At 45.9% G+C, this 26813-nt stretch overlaps 2 protein-coding genes across 11 annotated transcripts in view; one reads left to right on the top strand and one right to left on the bottom strand.

Annotated features, from left to right (window-relative positions):
- Positions 1 to 10285, top strand: part of SMARCB1 (SWI/SNF related, matrix associated, actin dependent regulator of chromatin, subfamily b, member 1) — a 52254-nt gene extending 41969 nt beyond the window's left edge. Inside the window, exons 5-9 of one of the 2 annotated variants that reach the window (XM_063912989.1) lie at positions 25 to 152; positions 2845 to 3011; positions 3397 to 3587; positions 7354 to 7485; positions 9809 to 10285. In XM_063912989.1, coding sequence (XP_063769059.1) covers positions 25 to 152; positions 2845 to 3011; positions 3397 to 3587; positions 7354 to 7485; positions 9809 to 9848 — 658 coding nt within the window. In that variant the 3' untranslated portion in view covers positions 9849 to 10285. Of the gene's footprint in view, positions 1 to 24; positions 153 to 2844; positions 3012 to 3396; positions 3588 to 7353 lie in introns of both variants that reach the window. The other variant, XM_063912988.1, reaches the window with a different exon arrangement.
- Positions 10286 to 10851: 566 nt separating this feature from the next.
- Positions 10852 to 26813, bottom strand: part of DERL3 (derlin 3) — a 49644-nt gene continuing 33682 nt past the window's right edge. For 8 of the 9 annotated variants that reach the window (XM_063912992.1, XM_063912998.1, XM_063912993.1 and 5 more), the window contains 3 exons: positions 26087 to 26282; positions 25886 to 25976; positions 10852 to 11042 (listed from right to left, as the gene is read on the bottom strand). In XM_063912992.1, the coding sequence (XP_063769062.1) occupies positions 10940 to 11042; positions 25886 to 25976; positions 26087 to 26282 (390 nt within the window). In that variant the 3' untranslated portion in view covers positions 10852 to 10939. Of the gene's footprint in view, positions 11043 to 25881; positions 25977 to 26086; positions 26283 to 26813 lie in introns of those variants that run through there. The other variant, XM_063912997.1, reaches the window with a different exon arrangement.

The following is a 26813-nucleotide window of genomic DNA, read 5'->3' on the forward strand; positions in this document are numbered from 1 at the left end:
AGTGTGTTTCTTATTGCTTTACAGCTTTGATGACCATGATCCAGCAGTGATTCATGAAAATGCTTCTCAGCCAGAGGTGCTAGTTCCCATCCGATTGGACATGGAGATAGATGGGCAGAAGTTACGTGATGCTTTTACGTGGAACATGAATGGTACTATTGGCCTTAAATTGTTCAATTAACATAAAAATATTAGGGCTTGTACACACAGGAATTTACTGCACATTAATTATTAAAATACTGGCAACAAACAAATTGTACATGGTAAAGGTAATGCTTGTCAGTGTGTGCATTACGTTCGGACTATGATGAAACCATTTTAAGTGTTCCCGTTAGGCTGTTTCAGCATGGAGCAGCAACCTGCCCAGTTTTAAAATGACAGATTGCAGTCTGCCCTTATGGAGGCTCCCTGCTGAAACGGTCTGGCCACTGCTGTCCCCACCCGTGGCCCGCAGTGTCCCGCTGGTGGGAAAAGTTGCAGTTAGTGCTCACTGCCGTTGAATACATGCGGTGTGAGGAGAGCCCAGCACATACGGAGATGCAGGGATTCCCCCAACGCCATGCACCCATATCGGCCACATGCACGCAGAACTGCCTTGTCTCCTGGATGCGTCCTGTCCGCTGTTCACCCGAGTGTGAACACTACATATTGAATACCTTCGCTGCCAAAGACGAATGGGACTCGGCCATAAACACTGCATGGACTCCAATGGGCTGGGGGCCTTGCCTAAAAGTAAGAATGATGTAATCATGTCAGGCTAAGAGAAGCCCTGCCCCATCCTGGATACACATTGCAAGGATTTTTGTAAGCCAGGTATAAGGGGAGAGAGAGCATTAAAAATGCACTGCACTGAAGAAATTGTTATGAAGTTAGCAGAGGTGTATCTAGGGTAGGGCGAGTGAGGCACGTGCCCTGGGCGCCTTGGCAGGCCCAGGAGAGGGGGGCGCCGCCGGCGGCCAGGGCATCATGCCCCACTCGCCCCTGTCAACCCGAGATGTGAGGGGAGGAGAGCGCACCGTCTCTCCCTCCCCTCACCGCCGCTGGAAGCCCTAGCGGCGGTTTCGGCGTTAGCCAATTAGAGCTTGCGGACCGGCTCCTGATTGGCTGCCGGTCCGCGAGCTCTGATTGGCTAGCGAACCGGCGCCAGACAGCCGCCGGAGACCTGGAGCGGTGAGGGGAAGGAGAGGTGCTGCGCCGCGCTCTCCTCCCCTCACATAGACAGAACAAGCGGCCGGTGAGTGACCGGGGGGGGGGGGGCGCCGGCAGCACAGTGGGGCATGTAACTGGCACTGAGTGGGGCCTGGCACAGTGGGGCATGTAACTGGCACTGTGGGGCAATGTAACTGGCACTGTGGGGCCTGGCACTGTGTGTCATATAACTGGCACTGTGGGGCAATGTAACTGGCACTGTGGGGCCTGGCACTGTGGGGCATGTATCTGGCACCAAATGGGGCATGTAACTGGCACTGAGTGGGGCCTGGCACTGTGGGGCAATGTATCTGGCACTGAGTGGGGCAATGTATCTGGCACTGAGTGGGGCAATGTATCTGGCACTGAGTGGGGCAATGTATCTGGCACTGTGGGCCATTTTCAGTGGCCACACCCCTTCTGGTGTGGCCACGCCCATTTTTTTTAGGCGCGCGCACATGCTTCTTTGTGTGTGTGGTTTTTTTTTTTTTTTGGGGGGGGGGCATTTTCCATCCTGCCCTGGGCTCCGGAAACCCTAGCTACGCCTCTGGAAGTTACGGATGGGGAAGTGTATATCTCATCCTGGTTTGAGTAAACTTAGGGGCACCCTTATTGGAAAGAGAATCCAGTCATTCAACTGATGTGTTCCTTTAATGGTTTTAGGGGTCTATTTACTAAGCCTTGGATGGAGATAAAGTACCAGCCAACCACCTCCTAACTGCCATTTTTCAAACCCAGCCTGTGACATGACAGTTAGGAGGTGATTGGCTGGTCATTTATCTCCATCCACTTTATCTCCATACAAGGCTTAGTAAATAGACCATTTAGTCTGGTGATCAACTAAGATCATATAATCTAAACCTGTAATGAATAAATACTGGTGTATACCCCTGCAGTTGGGGGAGGGCACTTATCGTGTATGATTTCCATTCTAGCAACCACATTACTCATTGGAACCTTCATTTGAAAGAAGGGTGTCTTCTCTTTAAGACAACGTGCCCTTTTAGTAGTTCTTTTCTAGTGATTACCAGACAATACTCTCTGCTATAGAAAGTGATAAATTCAGAGACTGAGTGCTCTCACACATCCAGGCATCAATAAACCTATATGTCCCCTCAGTTAATGCCCTATGTTGTGTATTATTCAAAATGTTATGCTTTGTTGAGCGCCGATATTATTCCTATATCTTTAATACGCTTCATTCTACACAATAAAAAAAGCATTATCCAGTTCAGATTTTGCTATGAAAACATATGTGAGAGATCTGGGTTTTTGCTGTTGTAGAAAGGTGGATTAATGTCATTGCACTAAGTTCATTTTCTTGCAGTGTCACGAATAGTCATTGTACGTAAGGAGTGAGCGTTGCTTTTGATTTGAGGTACCGCTTGTGATTTACACAATACATTCAATACGTTGGTTGGATTATATGATTATAACAAGGTAATTGATTCTAAACTCAGACTAAGATACAAATAAATTTACATATCTATTTATCCTGGTAGATTTCAGTAGCATTCTTATTTGGTAATGTTTTCTCTGATGCTGCCTTATTACATCACATTTAGGGTTATCATAACATTTATCACACGCAAAAAGTATGTAGCATGTAGAAAATGAACTTGGTTTCTTACGGTTTTTTTTTCTTCTGCTCAACAGAGAAGTTAATGACCCCGGAAATGTTTGCAGAGATCCTCTGTGATGACCTAGACTTGAATCCACTTGCTTTTGTCCCAGCTATTGCTTCAGCTATCCGCCAGCAGATAGAATCTTATCCCACAGACAGCATTCTGGAGGACCAGTCTGACCAGAGAGTCATCATCAAGGTATATCAGAAGGAGAAATCTGGCTTTACACCATTTCTGTCCCCTCTATGTAATCTTCTTCCAATCCTCCATTGCACGTCCTTGCAGCGTGTTGCATGGGTGTCTCCGTGCTGTTGTAAGCATGCAGAATTATTGTTTGTTCTTTTTCTGACAGGGTGATAATCATTAGATATTCTGTACAGTATCCGCAGTTGTTTTGATGCTTGGATGCTACTTTGCATGGCATATTGTATACCGATGTCAATATTTGTCTAACATCAAAGAGGCTGCCTTGTATGTCTGGTGACATCTGCTTTGTTTCTGTGTCTGAGATTCCTGTGCTGGTGACTGGAAGATAGCAGCCTCACTTCTTGGTTTGTGGTTTTGTCCTTGTGTTTTTCCTCAGCTAAATATCCACGTTGGGAACATATCCTTGGTGGACCAGTTTGAATGGGACATGTCGGAAAAAGAGAATTCACCAGAGAAGTTTGCACTGAAGTTGTGTTCAGAACTTGGCTTGGGTGGGGAGTTTGTCACCACCATTGCCTACAGCATCCGAGGGCAGCTCAGCTGGCACCAGAAGACTTATGCATTCAGGTAGGAAACGCTTCTGCTTTTACAGTTCAGGCTGAAGGTGCTGGAACCAGCCGGAACAGTGCTATTGTTTTCAACACAGAACCAGATTTTATTTTATTTTTTTTCGCATCAGATTGCAAGCTGTGGGTCATGGCACCTGTTTTGTGTACTCTAGGTTTCTTACATGTCTGCTAGTAATGTACAAATACTTTTGTACATTCACAACTTACTGTTCTGACGACTGTTAAAGGACTTGACAAATGTCTTCTTTTATCTGGTAAGCACTGCGAAAGGAAAGTGTTTACATTGAGCTAGATCAAATGCTTACATTCATACTTATTGAGCCTGGGTGGATTTGCAGTCTCTGTATGCAGTCACTGTGTAATAACATGCTGATGCACAGGCAGTGTATTGTGTAAATAGACGCCTCCTGCCGGCTTCTGGTTACTCAGGATGGCCAGTGTTTTCACGCAGCTGGGGCCAGTGAAGCTGCTTCGAAGGCCACTGCATGCCCAGAAAATACGGGGCATTACTGGCCCTTCCCTGCTCGCACAGTCATGCTGCAGATAAGGGAAGCACTGCAACCATAGTTACAGACAGATCTGTACATGTGCAGTACAGATCCTGTGCAGACAGAGCTCAAAACATCGGAGATGAACCAAAAACACCAGGTTTGTGTACACCTGTGAATCTTGCCCTTTGTAAATAATGTCTGTTGTAGAAGTTTCTGAACATATTCTTATGGGCAAATTTTAATTAGCCGTGGTATTTACATGTCTGCTTAAGCTCTAAGTTTAAGCCCAGAGTGATTCAATTATTATGCAAATTCCCCGCTTGGTAAACGAACGATTACTACGTCTTGAGCTAATGGTTAATAGATTCTGGGTTAAATGCTTGAAGACTATGGGTTATTCTGCATGTTAAGCCCCAGCGGGTGCATTTAACGCAAATTTCTCTTTGCAGCTCCTGAGGCTGCAATGAAAAATCTGCGTTAAGTGCATCCTCAGTGGCTTAACTCCTGGGGTAGCGGCACTTTAGTGTAAGGGGTAGATTTAATTAGCCCTTACCTATTCAGTTGAGTAGTAATGTATATCAGATGAATTTATGTACGTTTTATGCATAATCGGCTAGAATTTCTCAGAAAATGGTCTATATCGGGGCTTGATAAATGTCTCTAAAATCTAGTAGCCAGGATGAAAGTGTAGGAGCCAGACCACCATTCCCAAAAAACATATATAGTATGGGGGTGCCCATCGCATAACCACCCCTCCGCAGCCACAACTTAGCAGGTACCGCAAGCCACCCCGGGCAAATGAAACATGCATTATCGGCAAAATGTACGCCCATTGCTAGCAGAGTCTTATGGGAGATGGCCTGTTTAGCGTGACTGCAGCAATGATGTACAGTATGAGGACACGTCTGTATTCCAAGTATAAAATCAGTTTTGTGTTTTGTTGGTTTTTTTTTTTTGTATGTTTTGGTTATTTAAACTGAGAAATTGGAATGTAAATGAATGACTTGTTTTCCTAAACCTTACAAAAAAAAAGACTTTTTTTCCTGGGTACATTCCAGTAATTTTGATGAACTTTAAGCTTGGTGACCTTTTAAATGAAATCTTTTCGCAAATGTATTGAAAGAAATCCATGAATTGACAGCAGTGGCTGAATGTGAAGAATCATACTTAGTCATGTTCTGGTCAGCATCTGTATGAATGTTATTGGTTAAATAGCCTTTCTAGATGGTGTTCCTTACTTAGATTTGTTTATTCCTACATTTGCTTATTTGTTACCTCTTTTAAACACAGAAAAACACAAAAGCTAAATACCAAAAACTAGAAATGTTTAGATCAGTTTAATTGTCTAATAGGATCAGCTGTAGAAGTTGTGAATGATCGCTAAACCTACATACATACATACATACATACATACAGTATGTATGTGTGTGTGTATATATGTATATATATATGCATTTATGTTTATGTATGTATGTGTATGTATATGTGTGTGTATATGTGTGTGTATATATGTATATATACACACACACACACACACACACACACACACACACACACACACACACACGTGTGTTTTGAAAAAGGCAAGGTCGCTGAAATTTCATGAAACTTCTAATTTCCATAAAAATGTTTTTGACATCAGGGGGCATGAGAAAATATTGTCCCTGGAGTTACCCTTCACTCAGAAAATGTATTCAGTCCATTAGGGAAGGGGAAGAATTGTAAAATCAAACTTAACACTTTCAGAGTTATTAACCATTAACTCCCAACTTTAACATCAATTAGTAGGAGCTGTCATTTGTATGATAACGAAGGGGAGAGAGGCCAATAAAAATACCCCTACTTTCCTGTTACTTGGCAGATTTGACCATACGTGTACATATATAGTTGTAGGTCAAATTTAATGATCTGACCATTGGGTGGCTCAAACACCTGGATTATGCAGGGCATAGTCAGTTTGGTTGAATTAATACTGTTGATATTGATCGTCAAATGTTAAACTAGTTAATTGATGACAAAAGTGCACCGCTTATTTTGCACAATTATATGAGAGAATAAACTTTTTATTCGCTAACATTAACGTTACTTACAAATTAGGAAGTATTATTAAATGTGACCTTTAAAAAAAAAAAAAAAAAAGTTTTATTTCTTTCATATTACATTTTATTTAATTTGCCTTTGAGAACTTTTAGCTCTAAAATCACTGAGAACTGTAACAACTAATGGAACTGACAAATAGGGATTGCCAATTTCTGTGAATTACCCCTAGTTAAAAATAACATTAATGACTAGAAGGAAAATGGTGCAGATTAATTTCATGGCTAATACAGTGGTTTGTTTTTGTTTTCCCCACAACCTTTGGGCCTGATGCAGAGATGGACGCAAACCTGATATTTTCACACTTGAATGATTATCGGTGGTCTGTGCATGCGCCTAAGTTGCACTGTGCATCCCTCAGGTTACATTACTGTTAGCGTGATTTTGGCCACCGTGTAACAGCTCTTGTGAGAGGTAACAGGCAAATAGTGGCTCAAACAAAGGCTTCTCCCATCTGTTGTGGGGCATGTTGTAGCCTCTTATTCCGTACATAGACACAGTGGCTCCGGAGTCTCCGTTTCGGCGGCCATAGGGTTAGTTAGAACATCTATAACTGACCAGTATTTGATGCTGCGACTGTGTACGCCACTGCTTGGATTTGCAAAGTTGCTGGTGGACGTCTCAATACAAACTCCAGCAGGTGTAACATTTGCATGTTTCCACAGAGCTGCTGCGTGTACACATTCACAGCAGTGGTGGCTTTCACATCCATCTCTGAATCTTGCTGCATCCTCGCACCATTAATATGTTTGGTAAAAATGTATTTAATAAAAATGAGTAGCCCTATAGCTTTAGTTACAGCACTAATTATTGCCCTGCTCATACACTTCCTGTCCCTATAATATATCTTCTGCTGTATATATTCCTACTCCCATTGAATTGTAGCCTCTCACAAGCGGGGCCTCACTACCATTTGGTTTTTTGCCTGCACCTATTATGTCGGCCTTCTATGTCCCTGTTATTGTATGCTTCCCCCCCCCCCCCCCCCCACTCTCTGGCACTGTGGACAGTTGTATATGGTTTGTGCCTCTGTAATCCTGTCATTGTCTTCAAAAACAGTCACCTTTTGAAAGTAGAGATTGTAAATGTCTTGTCATAGTGTCTTTATATATTAGTATAAGCTAAAATTTTCATATACAGTTTCTTCATTTGTAACATTTTCTTACTTGATTTCAGTGAAAACCCCTTGCCAACAGTGGAAATTGCCATCCGAAATACAGGTGACGCAGACCAGTGGTGTCCCCTCCTGGAGACCCTTACAGATGCTGAAATGGAAAAGAAGATCCGTGACCAGGACAGGAACACCAGGTGCCACCGTCGTTTCATACGCTTTTCCTTCCGGGCTTCCCGCCGGGGTAGAATATAGACAACAAGGTGGCACTTCCTCGGAGCGTCCATGAGGAAGACTTTTCAGCTTTTGCGCACCAGCCTATGAAGTGATGTGTCTTTATTCGTGTCTGCTGTCGTGCTTCAGCCAGTGGAGCTGCTGTTTTTATCATTATCGCACTTTGCAAGTGACGTGTTGGTCTTTAATTTGACTTTAGCTGGTGGGATTGGACATTTCTCCCAGTGCTCGCCATTAGCTTAGTAGCACATAACATGCCCGATGTATTTCAACAGTATTTGTTTAAACTATAGTCCCCATACTTGGACCCTTAATGCACTTAATTTAAACAGTCTAGCCCCTATTGTCTCACATTGAGATAGTCAGACATCCTCTTGCCCTCCATTATCTATTAGTGGGACCCACATTATATGGTGTGCTGCTGGATTCTGTAGCAAACGTACAACCTTGTAACTGAGCAATCTCTGTTCTTTTAGTGTCTTGCATTTGTATTGGTCAGGCTTTAGCATTGTTTATAGTGGTAGGCAATACTTAAAAACTGGTGCCAAAAATATGTTTGTGAAATGTTATTGATGGCTTTGCTGCTTTAAATGCTAATATCATTTAACTTCTGCCAGTTCCTGTAGAGCATAATTCTACTGGTGCATGATGCAGTTAAATGTAATGGAAATTGCCACTGATTATATTTTAGGTGGTAGCTTTATGAAGTACATATGTGCAGTATTAATACTTGTAACGTTTTGTTTTTATTGGAATGTGTAGTAGCAGTATTCATGTTTTCTTGGAGAGTAGGGAACTGCGATTAGTGATACAGAAAAGGCGGCCCACGCTGGTTGTGGAGCCCTTTGGCGTCTTATTGAAACAGGTCAATCAAACAAGTATATAAGGACTTGTCAGTGGTTTAAAGACAACAAAAAGAGCATATTTTTTTCTCCTGCATGTAACCTACTGCTATGAAAGCCATCAGGAACCCAGTTCTGGAGAAGTTCCTGATTTGTTTTTTGGGTACTTAACTGGTTAAAGGGCTCTTGGACACTAATGTCTGTAATTCAGTCAACATTCTGGTTGAAGAACTGGAATCACATGCTTAGCAGGCTTGGACTCTAGCATTGTTTATCATCTCCCTCTGTACATTGTTGTCTTCTGAGACTTATATGGGAAACCAGGTTATTTTTCTGTTTGTTTCTTGTTTTTCATTAGTTGAGTACATTAAGCCCTGTGGTTTAACTGCAGTATGGATGTTTATGTGGTCTAGCCATGTTGGAATGGAAAATATGAAAATAGACTGGTAGCTTTTATGTCCCATTATAATTTTTATTACACATCACTTCTTAACTTGCACATTTTATTGTATTCATTTCTGTGTGTGCCTTTTTTGAGAAGTTGGACCTGCTTAGGTTTGGTAGTTGCCACAATGGGCAATCGTGGCATTGTTGGGTGGTTGTATAGGACAACCTGGCCAATACCATTGTTTGCAATGTCTAGGGACAAGATTTGAATGTACTAATAAGTCTTTAAATAAGACCATAAACTGCTTAAGCTAGATATATCCACTTGTTATCTTTCAAGAGCCAGAAGAACCACACTTGTCCTTGTTTTATATCTACTCCTTTCATTGGTAAAGTCAGATTTGTTTTGGACCATATATTGTATTGTGGAAAGGGAAAAGTGCATACTCTTGAAATTGACTGCACTTCCCTTTGTTAACCCCTTGTTATTGCAGGTATATTCAGCAGAGTTGGTTGTAAAATTGTTCACTTTATTAGACATACACTTGCTCCTGCACTACATCTAGGCCAAAGACTATCAATACTTCCAGTTTCTCCTACATAATGCTGTTAAAGCTTTCCCTTAAGTCCCCATAAACCTAATATAAATGAGTTGATTTAGCTGTGTTGATGATTTGGCCACAGACCTGTACATGTGTTGTATTATGGTGTTCTGAAAAGGCCCCATGGCTTCCCCCGAACCTTTTACGAAATATTGGACTTGCTGCCAAAAAGGACACTGCGGCTCTTAGTGGGCAGCCATGTTTTCTCTAGGTGTTCAAGAAGAACTATATAACGTATAGTTACAGATCTAGGAACCTCCTATATTTTGGTACTTTTTTTTTATAAATAAGAGTGGCTGGAAGTGTATTAGAGGTATATTCAGCATATGTTTCTTTCCAATGGCCAGTGTAAAATAAAAATCCCCCGTGAACATGACCCTCTGCCTTAGTGTTAAGAATACACCTACAACCTCCTTATAATTTACCTTGCCCCTCTTCTCTTTTCCTCCCTGTAGGCGTATGAGACGTCTTGCCAACACTGCACCGGCCTGGTAAACAGTCCCCTCCCGACGAAACTCACGGTTCACATCCTGGAGATGGAACCTCTTCCCATAAATAAACAAAAAGTAACATTAAAAAGAGAAAAAAAAAGAAAAATGTAAAAATTACTAAGACTAAAGATATGTGGAGGAGAGGAGGGTGGTCCCAGCACCTCTTGAGCCCAAATCAGAAGGTGCGGGGGACCCACACATTCCACTTTTAAAGCAGCTGGATGCTGCTGAGTTTGACTCCCTCACATCCTTTCCTTCCATGTACAGAGTGTGAAGCATTTAGTGCTACCTGACTACCGGAAGACCTGAGACAGATGTCCCAAGCCCTCCTTTATACCTGTATACGTGATATGTAAAGCTTTTTTGTGTTCTATTTTTAATTTGTATAGGTGCTTAATGCACTTGTAGAGAAACCTTTTTGAATAAAAGTAATGCTCAATATTTTGCATTGTTTGAGGGTGGTGTTTTCTGTTTGAGTATGTGATGCTTCAAGGGGTCATGGGAGCATTGGTGGCAGCATTAATAATTTGGTTGTCACTTTAGGCTCTCTCGTCCTTACCAGCTTTTGAAGGTAAGAATACAATGGTACCTCTCGTAGCCCTTTCACACAGAAAGTCAAATTACCAAGTTAAGAAGTTCTACCCAGTAATTTGTCCTTTTTCTGTGTGAAAGGGTCAACCCGAGTTGAAATTCCCGGGACTTCGACCCAGGAATTTACCAGGGTCGAAGACCCGGGTTGACCCTTTCACACGAAAGAAATACCCGTGTTGATCTGCAAATTACCGGGTAGAAATGCTTCACCTGGTAATTTGCTTCCCTGTGTGAAAGGTGGGTCAGGCAGGGACTGGCAAAACTACCTGGCACTCAAATGCTGGGTAAAAGCCGGGATTTTCAGACATTTCTTGTCTGAAAGGGGTATCGGATAACAGAATATTGCCAATATTATTTGCTTACACAGCAATCACAAATTTGTACATGATCGGCCTAAAATGACTATAAATGCCAGGTTTTTTGTTATCTTCCTGAAAGCTTTTATTGCAAGATACCATATATTATCAATGTTGACAGGAATCTTGTGTTCCGTACTAGCACATTTTAGTCCTGGTCAGCTGGTGGGTCATTATGCCGGTTGTTTGCAATGTCCTCTGGAAGTGGGTTGTAGTTGGGATCCGCTTCAGAATCATCAAATATTTGTTTTCTGGAGAACATAAGACAAAACAAACAAATTCACAATTTACTATCTACATCTATACATTATATAGTCAATAAAATTGTATGATACTGATGTGTCTGAATCATCCTGTTTTAATCACTTATTTCCTAGGTCTAATAACCTGTATCACGACCAAAAAATCCCTGCCTTTTGGAAAAGCCCTAGGGCAGCGGAGTGCTGGCAAGCAGAAATCATTGTAAGAGGGATGAGGAGGAAGCTATAGGCTAGCTATGTCACGTGACACTTGTTAATTATTGATACAGCTAACTACTATTGTTTATAGGGAGCAATATGATGGCACAGTGGATTGAAATGTGCTTTGTGTGTATGTCTGTAATATATTATGTAATTTCTGCAGCAGAGTATACTGGTGTTCCACAGGGAATAACATCGGGGTGTAGAGTTGGATCTAGATCAGAGGCACCAACAGGCTAAAGCTTTGACTGTTCCCAGGATGCATTGCACCGCCTCCTCTATAACGCCGCCTCCAGGCACTGGAGTTCAGGTTGTAAGTTGGTCCCTGCAGAGCAGGCAGCTAACAGGTAGCATAGCCCTGAAAACAGCTTTTTAAAGAAGACTTCAAGGGCTGCAGCACTGTTTGTCATTCTGACATTCTGTGCTGCGGCTCCACCACCTCCCACAGCAGCGCTGCACACTCCCGCGGCCGGGTTCCCGGGTACTTGCAGCGGAGGCGCACCGGTCATCAGGCACACCACCGCTGACGCTCTTCAGGATCGCGTGGCTGCACATCAGGGAGGAGGTAAGAGGGTCCCCCAGGTGGAACCCGCCAGTAATCGCGATCAGGTTGCGGTCCCAGGAGACGGGCCGCGCCACTGGCGTGGACACAGTACTGCACAGGGACCCCACTATATCCACCAGGGCAAAGGAGCAAAGGTTGGATTTACTAAAATCCATTTGGTATAGGCTCCACAGTACCCGGTGGTGAGGACCAGCATAGGTGATAAGGCGCTGACCTGTAGCCCCTCCCCCAGCTCCGGGCGCCATCTACTGCTGGTGTTCCCGCTCTGGAGCTCTCACTCACTCCCTGACAGAGATTTTGGCGCCATCTTCACTGATAGCTGACCTGATCTCCGGGACTGCAGGGCACTTTCTCCTCTGTAAAGCCGCTGTCTCATCAGCGCTGTGCATTTACAGGCACTTAAGTATTCTACATGTCATGTTAGACAGTGTTGGTTAAGAACAAGTGTGCTGCTATCTGAATTTCTCTAACGTCCTAGTGGATGCTGGGGACTCCGTCAGGACCATGGGGAATAGCGGGCTCCGCAGGAGACAGGGCACATCTAAAAAGCTTTTTAGGTCACATGGTGTGTACTGGCTCCTCCCCCTATGACCCTCCTCCAAGCCTCAGTTAGATTTTTGTGCCCGTCCGAGAAGGGTGCAAACTGGATGGCTCTCTTAAGGAGCTGTTTAGTAAAGTTTTTTTTTTTAGGTTTCTAATCAGTGATTCCTGCTGGCGACAGGATCACTGCAACGAGGGACTTAGGGGAGAGACTTGCAACTCACCTGCGTGCAGGAGGATTGAAGTTTTAGGCTACTGGACACTGAGCTCCAGAGGGAGTCGGAACACAGGTCAGCCTGGGGTTCGTCCCGGAGCCGCGCCGCCGATCCCCCTTACAGACGCTGAAGAAAGACGGCGGAACGGAGGTCCGGAAACAGGCGGCAGAAGACTTCACAGTCTTCAGAGAGGTAGCGCACAGCACTGCAGCTGTGCGCCATTGTTGCTACACGGCTCACTGACACGGTCACGGAGGGTGCAGGGCGCTGCTGGGGGCGCCCTGGGCAGCAATATAAATACCTATTTGGCAAATAAATACATCACATATAGCCATTAAGGCTATATGTATGTATTTAACCCAGGCCAGTTTTCCTAATAACCGGGAGAAAAGCCCGCCGTGAAAGGGGCGGAGCTTATTCTCCTCAGCACTCAGCGCCATTTTCCTGACCAGCTCCGCTGGTGAGGAAGGCTCCCACTCTCCCCTGCACTACAGAAACAGGGTTAAAGAGAAGGGGGGCATAAATTGGCGATATAATTATATATTAAGAGCCCATATATAGAAACAACACCTTCTAGGGTTGTTATATACATTATGGCGCTTTTGGTGTGTGCTGGCAAACTCTCCCTCTGTCTCCCCAAAGGGCTAGTGGGTCCTGTCCTCTATCAGAGCATTCCCTGTATGTGTGTGCTGTAGGTCGGTACGTGTGTGTCGACATGTATGAGGAAAATGTTGGTGAGGAGACGGAGAAAATTGCCTGTAATGGTGATGTCACTCTCTAGGGAGTCGACACCAGAATGGATGGCTTACTTATGGAATTACGTGATAATGTCAACACGCTGCAAGCCGGTTGACGACATGAGACAGCCGGCGGACAAATTAGTATCGGTCCAGGCGTCTCAGACACCGTCAGGGGCTTGTAAAAACGCCCATTTACCTCAGTCGGTCGACAGACACTGACACGGACACTGACCCCAGTGTCGACGGTGAAGAAACAAACGTATTTTTCCTTTAGGGCCACAAGTTACATGTTAAGGGCAATGAAGGAGGTGTTACGTATTTCTGATACCACAAGTACCACAAATAAGGGTATTTTGTAGGGTGGGAATAAACTACTTGTAGTTTTGCCTGAATCAGATAAATTAAATGAAGTGTGTGATGATACGTGGGGTTCCTCCGACAGAAAGTTATGGGCGGTATACCCTTTTTCCCGCCAGTAGTAAGGGCGAGTTGGAAAACACACCTTAGGGTGGACAAGGCGCTCACACGCATATAAAAAACATGGCGTTACCGTTTCCAGATACGGCCGCCCTCAAGGAGCCAGCTGATAGGAAGCTGAAAAATATCATAACAGTATATACACACATACTGGTGTTATACTACGACCAGCAATCGCCTCAGCCTGGATGTGCAGCGCTGAGGGGGCTTGGTCGGATTTCCTGACTGAAAATTTTGATACCCTTGACAGGGACAGGATTTTATTGTCTATAGAGCATTTTAGGGATGCATTTCTATATATGTGTGATGCGCAGAGGCATATTTGCATTCTGGCATCAAAGAGTAAATGTGATGTACATATCTGCCAGACGAAGACACGACAGTGGTCAGGTGAGGCAGATTCCAGACGGCATATGGAAGTATTGCCGTATAAAGGGGCGGTCCATTGGACCTGGTGGCCATGGCAACAGCTGAAAAATCCACCTTTTGTTACCCCGAGTCACATATTGGCAGAAAAGGACACAGTCTTTTCAGTCTCAGTCCTTTCGTCCCCATACGGGCAGGCGGGCGAAGGCCAGTCATATCTGCCCAGGGGGAGAGGAAAGGGAAGAAGACTGCAGCAAGCAGCTCATTCCCAGGAACAGAAGCTCCTCACGGCTTCTGCCAAGTCCGCAGCATAACGCTGGGGCCGTACAAGCGGACTCAGGTGCGGTAGGGGGTCATCTCAAGAGTTTCAGCAACACTCGCAAGGGAACTCCGGGATCCTACATGTAATATCCCAGGTGTACATTGGAAATTCGAGACGTCTCCCCCTCACACAATTCACAGGCTGTATTCCCAGCAGGTGATAATCAAAGTACCCTTCTTACAACAAGGAAGGGGGTAGTATTCCACACTATATTGTGGTACTGAAGCCAACCGGCTCGGTGAGATCTGAAATATTTGAACACTTACATACAAGCGTTCAAATCAAGATGGAGTCACTCGGAGCAGTGATAGCGAACCAGGAAGAAGGGGACGATATGATGTCACTGGATATCAGGGACGTTTACCTACAGGTCCAAATTTGCCCTTCTCACCAAGGGTACTTCAGGTTCCTGGTACAGAACTGTCACTATCAGTTCAGACGCTGCCGTTTGGATGGTCCACGGCGCCCCGGGTCTTTACCAAGGTAATGGCCGGAATGATGATTTTTCTTAAAAGAAACATGGACGCTTTCCTGATAAGGGCAAGGTCCAGAGAACAGTTGGAGGTCGGAGTAGCACTATCTTAAGTAGTTCTACGACAGCACGAGTGGATTCTAAATATTCCAAAATCGCAGCTTTTTCCGACGACACGTCTACTGTTCCTAGGGAAGATTCTGGACACAGTCCAGAAAAACGTGTTTCTCCCAGTGGAGAAAACCAGGGAGTTATCCGAGCTAATCGGGATCCTCCTAAAACCAGGAAAAGTGTCAGTGCATCATTGCACAAGAGTCCTGGTAAAAATGGTGGCTTATTACGAAGCAATTCCATTCGGCAGATTTCCCGCAAGAACTCTTCAGTGGGATCTGCTGGACAAATGGTCCGGATCGCATCCTCAGATGCATCAGCGGATAACCCTATATCCAAGGAAAAGGGTGTCTCTCCTGTGGTGATTACAGAGTGCTCATCTTCTAGAGGGCCGCAGATTCGGCATTCAGGATTGGATGCCGGTGACCACGGAGGCCAGCCTGAGAGGCTGGGGAACAGTCACACAGGGAAAAAATTTCCAGGGAAGTGTGATTAAGTCTGGAGAATTCTCTCCGCATAAATAAGCTTAGAGCAAATTTATAATGCTCTAAACTTAGCTAGACCTCTGCTTCAAGGTCAGCCGGTATTGATCCAGTGGGATAACATCACGGCAGTCGCCCACGTAAACAGAAGGGCGGCACAAGAAGCAGGAGGGCAGTGAAAACTGCAAGGATTTTTCGCTAGGCGGAAAATCATGTGATAGCACTGTCAGCAGTGTTCTTTCCGGGAGTGGACGACTGGGAAGCAGACTTCCTCAGCAGGCATGACCTCCACCCGGGAGAGTGGAAACTTCATAGGGAAGTTTTTCAACATGATTGTGGACCGTTGGCAAAGACCAAAGGTGGACATGATGGCGTCCCGCCCGAACAAAAACGGGACAGGTATTCCGCCAGGTCATGAGACCTTCAGGCGATAGCTGCGGATGTTCTGGTAACACCGTGGGTGTACCAGTCTGTGTATGTGTTCCCTCCTCTGTTTCTCATAACCAGGGTATTGAGAATTATAAGACATAGAGGAGTATGAACTATACTAGTGGCTCCGGATTGGCCAAGAGGGACTTGGTACCCGGAACTTCAAGAAATGCTCACAGAGGACTAAGGGCCTGGGGAGCTAAGAAGGGACTTGATTCAGCAAGTACCATGTCTATTCCAAGACTTACCGCGGCTGCGTTTGACGGCACGGCGGTTGAATGCCGGATCCTGAGGGGAAAAGGCATTCCATAAGAGGTCATACCTACCCTGGTCAAAGCCAGGAAGGAGGTGACCGCACAACGTCATCACCACATGTGGTGAAAATATGTTGCGTGGGTGAGGCCAGGAAGGCTCCACGACGGAAATTCAACTAGGTCGATTTCTACACTTCCTGAAAACAGGAGTGTTTTGGACCTCAAATTGGGGTTCATTAACATTTAAATTTCGGCCCTGTAGATTTTCTTCCAGAAAGAATTGACTTCAGTTCCTGAAGTCCAGATTGTAAAGGATGTATTGCATATACAGCTTTTTTGTGCCCCTAGGGGCACCGTGAGATCTCAACATAGTGTTGGGATTTCTTAAAATCATAGTGGTTTGAACCGCTCAAATCTGTGGATTTGAAATATCTCACATGGAAAGTGACCATGCTGTTGACAAATATCTCACATGGGAAGTGACCATGTTGTTAGCCCTGGCCTCGGCCAGGCGATTGTCAGAATGGGCGGCTTTGTCTTACAAAAGCCCATATTAAAATTTTCCATTTGAACAGGACAGAACTGGGACTCGTCTCCAGTTTCTTCATGAAGGGGTGTCAGCGTTTTCACCTGAAACAACCTCTTGTGGTGCCTGCGGCTACTAGGGACTTGGAGGACTCCAAGTTACTAGACGTGGTCAGGGCCCTAAAAATATATATATATATATATATAGTTAGGACGGCTGGAGTCAGAAAGTCTGACTTGCTGTTTATACTGTATACACCCAACAAGCTGGGTGCTCATGCTTCTAAGCAGTCTATTGCACGCTGGATTTGTAGTACAATTCAGCTTGCACATTCTGTGGCAGGCCTGCCACAGACGAAATATGTAGATGCCCATTCCACAAGGAAGGTGGGCTCATCCTGGGCGGCTGCCCGAGGAGTCTCGGCATTACAACTTTGCCGAGCAGCTACGTGGTCAGGGGAGAACACGTTTGTAAAATTTTACAAATTTTGATACTCTGGCTAAGGAGGACCTGGAGTTCTCTCATTCGGTGCTGCAGAGTCATCCGCACTCTCCCGCCCGTTTGGGAGCTTTGGTATAATCCCCATGGTCCTGACGGAGTCCCCAGCATCCACTAGGACGTTAGAGAAAATAAGAATTTACTTACCGATAATTCTATTTCTCGTAGTCCGTAGTGGATGCTGGGCGCCCATCCCAAGTGCGGATTGTCTGCAATGCTTGTACATAGTTATTGTTACAAAAATCGGGTTATTACTATTGTTGTGAGCCATCTTTTCGGAGGCTACTTCGTTTTGTTATCATACTGTTAACTGGGTTCAGATCACAAGTTGTACGGTGTGATTGGTGTGGCTGGTATGAGTCTTACCCGGGATTCAAGATCCTTCCTTATTGTGTACGCTCGTCCGGGCACAGTACCTAACTGAGGCTTGGAGGAGGGTCATAGGGGGAGGAGCCAGTACACACCATGTGACCTAAAAAGCTTTTTAGATGTGCCCTGTCTCCTGCGGAGCCCGCTATTCCCCATGGTCCTGACGGAGTCCCCAGCATCCACTAGGACGTTAGAGAAATTAATTATCGGTAAGTAAATTCTTATTTATCCCTTACTTGGACGATCTCCTGATAAGGGCAGGGTCCAGAGAACAGTTGGAAGTCGGAGTAGCACTATCTCAAGTAGTTCTACGACAGCACGGGTGGATTTTAAATATCCAAAATCGCAGCCGTTTCCGACGACACGTCTGCTGTTCCTAGGGATGGTTCTGGACACAGTCCAGAAAAAGGTGTTTCTCCCGGAGGAGAAAGCCAGGGAGTTATCCGAGCTAGTCAGGAACCTCCTAAAACCAGGAAAAGTGTCAGTGCATCACTGCACAAGAGTCCTGGGAAAAATGGTGGCTTATTACGAAGCGATTCCATTCGGCAGATTCCACTCAAGAACTTTTCAGTGGGATCGGCTGGACAAATGGTCCGGATCGCATCTTCAGATGCATCAGCGGATAACCCTATCTCCAAGGACAAGGGTGTCTCTCCTGTGGTGGTTACAGAGTGCTCATCTTCTAGAGGGCCGCAGATTCGGCATTCAGGATTGGATGCTGGTGACCACGGAGGCCAGCCTGAGAGGCTGGGGAGCAGTCACACAAGGAAAACATTTCCAGGGAGTGTGATCAAGTCTGGAGACTTTTCTCCACATAAATATACTGGAGCTAAGGGCAATTTACAATGCTCTAAGCTTAGCAAGACCTCTGCTTCAAGGTCAGCCGGTATTGATCCAGTGGGACAACAACACGGCAGTCGCCCACGTAAACAGACAGGGCGGCACAAGAAGCAGGAGGGCAATGGCAGAAACTGCAAGGATTTTTCGCTGGGCGGAAAATCATGTGATAGCACTGTCAGCAGTGTTCATTCCGGGAGTGGACAACTGGGAAGCAGACTTCCTCAGCACAACCTCCACCCGGGAGAGTGGGGACTTCATCGGGAAGTTTTCCACATGATTGTGAACCGTTGGGAAAGACCAAAGGTGGACATGATGGCGTCCCGCCTGAACAAAAAACTGGACAAGTATTGCGCCAGGTCAAAAGACCCTCAGGCAATAGCTGTGGACGTTCTGGTAACAACGTGGGTGTACCAGTCGGTGTATGTCTTACCTCCTCTGCTTCTCATACCCAAGGTATTGAGAATTATAAGACGTAGAGGAGTAAGAACTATACTCGTGGCTCCGGATTGGCCAAGAAGGACTTGGTACCCGGAACTTCAAGAGATGCTCACAGAGGACTCATGGCCTCTGCCGCTAAGAAGGGACTTGTTTCAGCAAGTACCATGTCTGTTCCAAGACTTACCGCGGCTGCGTTTGACGGCATGGCGGTTGAACGCCGGATCCTAAGGGAAAAAGGCATTCCGGAAGAGGTCATTCCTACCCTGGTCAAAGCCAGGAAGGAGGTGACCGCACAACATTATCACCACATGTGGCGAAAATATGTTGCGTGGTGTGAGGCCAGGAAGGCCCCACGAAGAAATTTCAACTCGGTCGTTTCCTGCATTCCTGCAAACAGGAGTGTCTATGGGCCTCAAATTGGGGTCCATTGAGGTTCCAATTTCGGCCCTGTCGATTTTCTTCCAAAAAAGAATTGGCTTCAGTTCCTGAAGTCCAGAAGTTTGTCAAGGGAGTGCTGCATATACAACCCCCTTTTGTGCCTCCAGTGGCACTGTGGGATCTCAACGTAGTTCTGGGATTCCTCAAATCACATTGGTTTAAACCGCTCAAATCTGTGGATTTGAAATATTTCACAGGGAAAGTGACCATGCGGTTGGCCCTGGCCTCGGCCAGGCGAGTGTCAGAATTGGCGGCGTTTTTCTCACAAAAGCCCATATCTGATTGTCCATTCGGACAGGGCAGAGCTGCGGACTCGTCCCCAGTTTCTCCCTAAGGTGGTGTCAGTGTTTCACCTGAACCAGCTTATTGTGGTACCTGCGGCTACTAGGGACTTGGAGGACTCCAAGTTGCTAGATGTTGTCAGGGCCCTGAAAATATAGTTTCCAGGACGACTGGAGTCAGGAAAACTGACTTGCTGTTATCCTGTATGCACCCAACAAACTGGGTGCTCTTGCTTCTAAGCAGACGATTGCTAGTTGGATGTGTAGTACAATTCAGCTTGCACATTCTGTGGCAGGCCTGCCACAGCCAAAATATGTAAATGCCCATTTCACAAGGAAGGTGGGCTCATCTTGGGCGGCTGCCCGAGGGCTCTCGGCTTTACAACTTTGCCGAGCTGATACTTGGTCAGGGGCACACCCTGACTGAGGAGGACCTGGAGTTCTCTCATTCGGTGCTGCAGAGTCATCCGCACTCTCCCGCCCGTTTGGGAGCTTTGGTATAATCCTCATGGTCCTGACGGAGTCCCCAGCATCCACTTAGGACGTTAGAGAAAATAAGAATTTACTTACCGATCATTCTATTTCTCGTAGTCCGTAGTGGATGCTGGGCGCCCATCCCAAGTGCGGATTGTCTGCAATACTGGTACATAGTTATTGTTACAAAAATCGGGTTATTATTGTTGTGAGCCATCTTTTCAGAGGCTCCGCTGTTATCATGCTGTTACTTGGGTTCAGATCACAGGTTGTACAGTGTGATTGGTGTGGCTGGTATGAGTCTTACCCGGGATTCAAAATCCTTCCTTATTGTGTACGCTCGTCCGGGCACAGTATCCTAACTGAGGCTTGGAGGAGGGTCATAGGGGGAGGAGCCAGTGCACACCACCTGATCCTAAAGCTTTTACTTTTGTGCCCTGTCTCCTGCGGAGCCGCTATTCCCCATGGTCCTGACGGAGTCCCCAGCATCCACTACGGACTACGAGAAATAGAATTATCGGTAAGTAAATTCTTATTATAAATAATAATTTTATTTTTTGGGGTATTTTTCCTGTGTTTTTCAGTCACCTTATACCTAGAACCTCTGTTCTGTGTCTTGTTTTAACTGTCTCATTACATAGGGGGTTATTTGCAGGTATTGTTTGTCTGGCTATATTGTACTGTTACGCCCTAAGGCTACATTCTTTATAATGTCTGCCACGCAGGGCGGGAAATCCGCGAACGCTTCTACATCCTGCAGAACTGGCGCCACGGATTTACCGGAGGGAGAAGTTTTAGCTGCTGGTTCAGGTACTGAGTGCCATATACCCAGTCAACCTGCAGCAACTGTGGCCAATCAGGTAAAGTATGCTGACTACACTTGTGACACGTCTTACGCCCCCTGTAGGACCTCCTGTGCTATTGCAGCCACATATTGTCCCTGTAGTTAATCCGCCCTGGCCGGATACTCTGTCTACCCAATTACCAACAATTAAATCAATCTTTGGTTAGACAAAAGTCTACCTCACACCCCTCTGGGGCCAAGGGGTCATCTAAATGGGCCATTTCTTCCTCACAATCTACTAATATTTCTGATAATTCTTCTGATGAGGGGAATATACTGATCCGTCAGACATAGATACAGTTGCTACTGATGAGGAATCTACAACACAGGCTGATGTTCCTGACCTAGTGGAGGCTATTAAGCTAATTCTTCAAATAGATGATGACATTGAGCCGACTACTGCGTCTAAGAAAACTGATAAGTTCAAACGTCAGAAGGTTGCTAAAGTAGTCTTACCACATTCTGACCATTTGGTTGACATACGTCAGGAATCCTGGTCGTCTCCAGGAAATAAATTTTCCCTGTCTAAAAAGATGCTAGCTCGTTATCTTATCCCTGCGGAGTTGAGTAACAAGTGGCAAACTCCACCGCCGGTGGACTCTCATGTCGCCCGTCTAGTGGTGTCCTCTACTCTGCCTGTCACCTCACTGAAGGAACCGAGGGATAAGCATGTGGAGGGATGCCTGAAGTCTATTTACTCGCTTACAGGTGCTGTACATAGACCCACTATGGCAGCCTCCTGGGCTGCGAAAGGAATTGAAGCATGGGTTCAGGCAATTGAGGATGAGCTGCCTCAGGATTTTTCTGACACTGCCAGACAATATCTGTCTTGTATTACGACAGCCTCCCACTATATTCAGGAGGCGTCCTCTGATGTAGGTGTAATGGCAGCCAAGGCATCTACTACGTCTATCCTGGCTTGTCGAATTATGTGGTTGAGGTCCTGCAAGGTGGACCTGGACTCCATTTTAAAGGAAACATCCTATTTGGGGAGGATCTGAACAAGATTGTAACTGACTTGGTTACTGCCAAGACTGTGTGTTTCCCGAATACAAATCCTTCTGCTCCGAAGGCTAAGAGTACCACCTTTCGTTCCTTTTGACCTCCAGGGAAAGCAAAGGGTCAAGCGTATTGGCGACAGGCTCGTGCTTCCAAAACCACTAAGCAAAACTTAAACAATCCTGGGTGGGAGGCCGACTTCTGAAGTTCGCCCAGGCCTGGTTAAAGGCCACTTCGGACGCCTGGGTGCGGGAAGTTGTCTCTCACGGGTACGCAATCTCTTTCAAGAGATGTCCCCCTCGCCAGTTTTGCACAATGGTTATCCCTGCGGATCTGTTAAAAGCACAAGCTCTACACTTTGGTTGTACAATCCCTCCTGGATACAGGAGTGGTAGTGCCAGTACCTCTGTCTCAGAGAGGCAGGGGATACTATTAGACCATGTTTCTAGTTCAGAAGCCAAATGGGTCCTACCGACCTATACTCAACCTCAAATCATTTAACAAATTTGTGAGAGTGTCCAAATTCTGTATGGAAACTCTTCGCTCTATTGTACTGGCCATGGAACCCGAAGACTATATGGTATCCCTAGACATACAGGATGCTTACCTGCATATTCCTATTGCCATGTCGAATCAGCAGTATCTGCAGTTTGCTATTGGCAACTTACATGATCAATTCCAGGCCTTGCCATTTGGATTGACCACGGCCCCTCGGATATTCAGGTAATGGCCATGATGACGGCTCATCTCCGTCGTAAGGGAATCAGGATCCTGCCATACCTGGACGACTTGCTGATCCTGGCGAACTCCCAAGAGGTTCTCCTCGGTCATCTGGACCTGGCGGTCCAATTCCTACTAGCCCACGGGTGGCTCATCTGGAAAAAGTCCTCGCTGGTCCCTGCTTGGAGCATGGTGCACCTGGGGGCACTACTGGACAAACACAGCCAACGATTGTTTCCGTCTCCAGAGAAAGCCCTGAAACTTCAGGACAGGATCAGATATTTTCTCTCTCCTAAGAGTGTCTATACACTCAGCGATGCAAGTACTAGGCCTCATGGTGTCGGCTTTCGACATGGTAGAGTATGCTCAATTTCAGTCTCGCCCTCTGCAGAGGTTAATCCTTTCCAAGTGGGACGGCCTGCCTCATCAGATCAGGTCTCAAATGATCTCCTTAACTCCGGAGGTTTGTCTGTCACTAAGCTGGTGGCTACAGGACCAACAGTTGAGCAGGGGACGTCCCTTCTGGATCTCCAACTGGGTCCTCCTGACAACGGATGCCAGTCTGCGGGGTTGGGGCGCGGTGTTGGAGCAACACTCTCTCCAGGGTCGGTGGACCAAGGAGGAATCTCTCCCGATAAACATTCTGGAATTGCGGGCAGTGTTCAATGCGTTGACACTGGCCCTGCCTCTAGTACAGAACAGGCCTGTTCAAGTACAAGCCGACAACGCCACCACGGTGGTGTACATAAATCATCAAGGCGGCACTCGAAGTCGCATGGCAATGCTGGAAGTATCAAAAATCCTCAGTTGGGCGGAGTGTTCATCCCCGGAGACCTCAACTGGGAAGTGGATTTCCTCAGTCGACAGGACGGTCATGCCGGAGAGTGGAGTCTTCATCCGGAAGTCTTTCAACTCCTAGTGGACAAATGGGGCCTACCAGATGTAGACCTGATGGAGTCTCCACACAATCACAAGGTTCCGGTCTTCGGATCAAGGACAAGGGATCCTCAAGCAGCGTTCGTGGACGCACTGGCTATTCCATGGAACTTTTGGCTGCCATATGTGTTCCCTCCAATGTCACTCCTGCCCAGGGTTCAATGGAAGTTCAAGCAAGAAAGAGGAATACTACTTCTAGTCGCTCCAGCGTGGTCCAGACGGCATTGGTTCTCGGTCTTGCAGGGTCTATCGATAGATCGTCCTCTTCTACTTCAACGCCCAGACCTCCTCATTCAGGGCCCTTTGTCTATCCGGACATGGCCAGACTGGCTTTGACGGCGTGGCTCTTGAAGCTTCGCTCCTGAGGGCCAATGGGTTCTTCGAGGCGGTTATTCAACTATGTTGAAGGCCCGCAAGCCGGCTTTTGCACGGATTTATTGCAGGGTCTGGAACGCTTACTTCACATGGTGTGCTGCTAAGAATTATGATGCCTATTCGTTCAGTACTTCCAGGCTTTTGGCTTTTCTGCAACAAGGCCTAGATTTAGGCCTTCACCTGGCCTCCCTCAAGGTTCTCATATCTGCCTTGTCGGTGTGGTTTCGGAGGAAAATGAGGTCTATTCCGGACGTTCATACTTTTCACTCACGGATTCAGCCTCCCTATGTCCTTCCTGTAGCTCCATGGGATCTGTCGTCTTAAATGCCCTACAAGAGTTTCCTTTTGAACCTCTTGAGACAGTGGACCTTAAATGTCTTACACTTAAGATTGTGTTTTTACTGACTATTGCCTCTGCTAGGAGGTTGTCGGACTTAGGCGCTCTGTCCTGTCGTCCACCCTTTCTGATTTCACCGTGACCGGGCAGTTCTTCGAAGTCGCCCTGGTTATCTACCTAAGGTGGTATCATCTTTTCATCTTAACCAAGAGATTGTGGTTCTGGCCTTCATCTCTTCTGGTTTGTCCTCCAAAGAGCGGTCTTTGGATGTGGTACGGGCTCTCTGTATTTACGTAGAGGACTGCCTCCCTCAGAAGGTCAGATACCCTTTTTGTACTTTTTGGTTTTCACAAACGTGGCTGGCCTGCGAATAAGCAAACCTTGGCCAGATGGATTAGAATGGTGATTGCACAAGCATATGCACAGGCTGGTCTTCCAGCTCCCGCTGCTCTCAAAGCCCATTCTACCCGGTCTGTTGGACCTTCTTGGGCGGCCCGCCGAGGCGCGTCAGCTGAACAATTGTGCAAGGTGGCTACGTCGTCATCTGTGAACATGTTCATCAGGTTTTATGCCATTGATACTTCCGCCTCCCAAGATGCTTCTTTTGGACGCCGGGTCCTTGTACCCGCTACAGCGCGTCCCCTCCTATGAGGAACTGCTTTAGGACATCCCCGATGTTATTCCCTGTGGAATACCAGTGTACCCCACTGCAGAAAAGGAGATTTATCGTAGACTTACCATAGTTAAATCTTTCTGCAAGGTACACTGGATTCCACAGGGCGCCCACCCTGACGCACTTAGCTTCTTTGGATTTGTATGGCATTAGCTGCTAGTCCCTTCTCCTGTCGTGAGAATGTGGTTCTATGTGACTAACATCTACTGTCTCTTTTACCTGCTACTGCATTGGACTGGTTAATGAAACTGAGCTCCAGTGCCTGGAGGTGGGGTTATAGAGGAGGTGTTGCAATGCATCCTGGGAAGAGTCAAAGCTTTAGCCTGTTGGTGCCTCGGATCAAGATCCAACTCTACACCCTGATGTTATTCCCTATGGAATCCAGTGTACCTCGCAGAAATAGATCTAACTATGGTAAGTCTACCCTAAATCTTCTTTTTTTTTTTTTTTTATAATAAACCTTTCTGCTACAGGTAGACTCTGTGTCACTGTATGCTAACTTTATCATCTTGCCGAATTTAAATAAACAGCTACCAGGATCTGTGTCCTCTGATGTGAAAACAAACCGAAGTACAGTATCTGGTAGTGCAGTAAGTAGCGGTTTGTTTCTCGGAATGCTTTTCATACATTTGGTTATACTGCAACATTGTTACCGGGATTTCTATTTATTTCACAGTGTATTAGAAATATTTACATAGTTTTAAAAGATTGTATAATACTGGCCTATGTGACAACACTCCTATAATGTTCTCCATATGTTACGTCTTCGGTATAGTCATATCTTCTGCAGTACAGACTCTGCTAACTGTAAAGTCCCTTGTGCCAACACCTGCATCTTAATTGGATTTCTGCCAGCAGGCTATATAAACTAATGGCTGGAATGAGTACATTATCTTAGGTTAGCATACTCACAAAATTGCCGGTGTAACTAACAGCTTTTTTCCTCCGGGTTGGTATGGAAAAACGTCTTCTAGAAAGAAGTAAATGTGTCCCGTTATAATGCCTGAAAAGGAAGAATGAGGAGTGTATAGTCTCATTTTACCTTTCAGAAGTGAAGCAGATCCTCCTCCTGTACACATAAACCACTATCAGAAAACAAACTTGCTATCTTACCCAAAAAGTCAACGAGGCTGGAAGCACCCATTATTAGGGATAACCCCATAAGTACCCAGGGGAGGAAAGGGGCCCGGAATGTCAGAAGACCAAAGAGGTTAATTTGAATGAAAGGATTTCTACGACACCAAACATATACCAGCATTAGTGTGAATGCCTCGCCAAGGAATGAGAGGCCGGTAAACATACCAAAAAGCTGTTTAATGTTAAGGAGGTAGTAGTAATGTTATGTGCATACAATCTACACACTCGCACACACTGGGGCTGGTACTGAGCTAGGAGAAAAGCAAGTACTCCACCTTCGTAAATCCACGATCCACTGTAGGAGCGGCAGAGATTTGGGAGGGGTATGTCCAAACTGAAATCTCATTTGCAGTCTAAAAATAAAACTGCCCAGCATTTGTGGGCTACTTGCAAAAGCAGCCAGTATTTACCTTACATGCAAATAGAATAAATACATGTATTTGCACCCCTTGCACTGCCACATGGCTTGTCCAGGTCCAACGCTACTTGCTTTGCTCCCAACTCAGAATCAGACCCACTATGTGACTTTCAGGAAGCATTAATAAAATAAGAATTTACTTACCGATAATTCTATTTCTCGGAGTCCGTAGTGGATGCTGGGGTTCCTGAAAGGACCACGGGGAATAGCGGCTCCGCAGGAGACAGGGCACAAAAAGTAAAGCTTTAGGATCAGGTGGTGTGCACTGGCTCCTCCCCCTATGAC

Source organism: Pseudophryne corroboree, chromosome 1 (genome assembly GCF_028390025.1).
Source record: "Pseudophryne corroboree isolate aPseCor3 chromosome 1, aPseCor3.hap2, whole genome shotgun sequence".
Lineage (NCBI taxonomy): Eukaryota > Metazoa > Chordata > Amphibia > Anura > Myobatrachidae > Pseudophryne > Pseudophryne corroboree.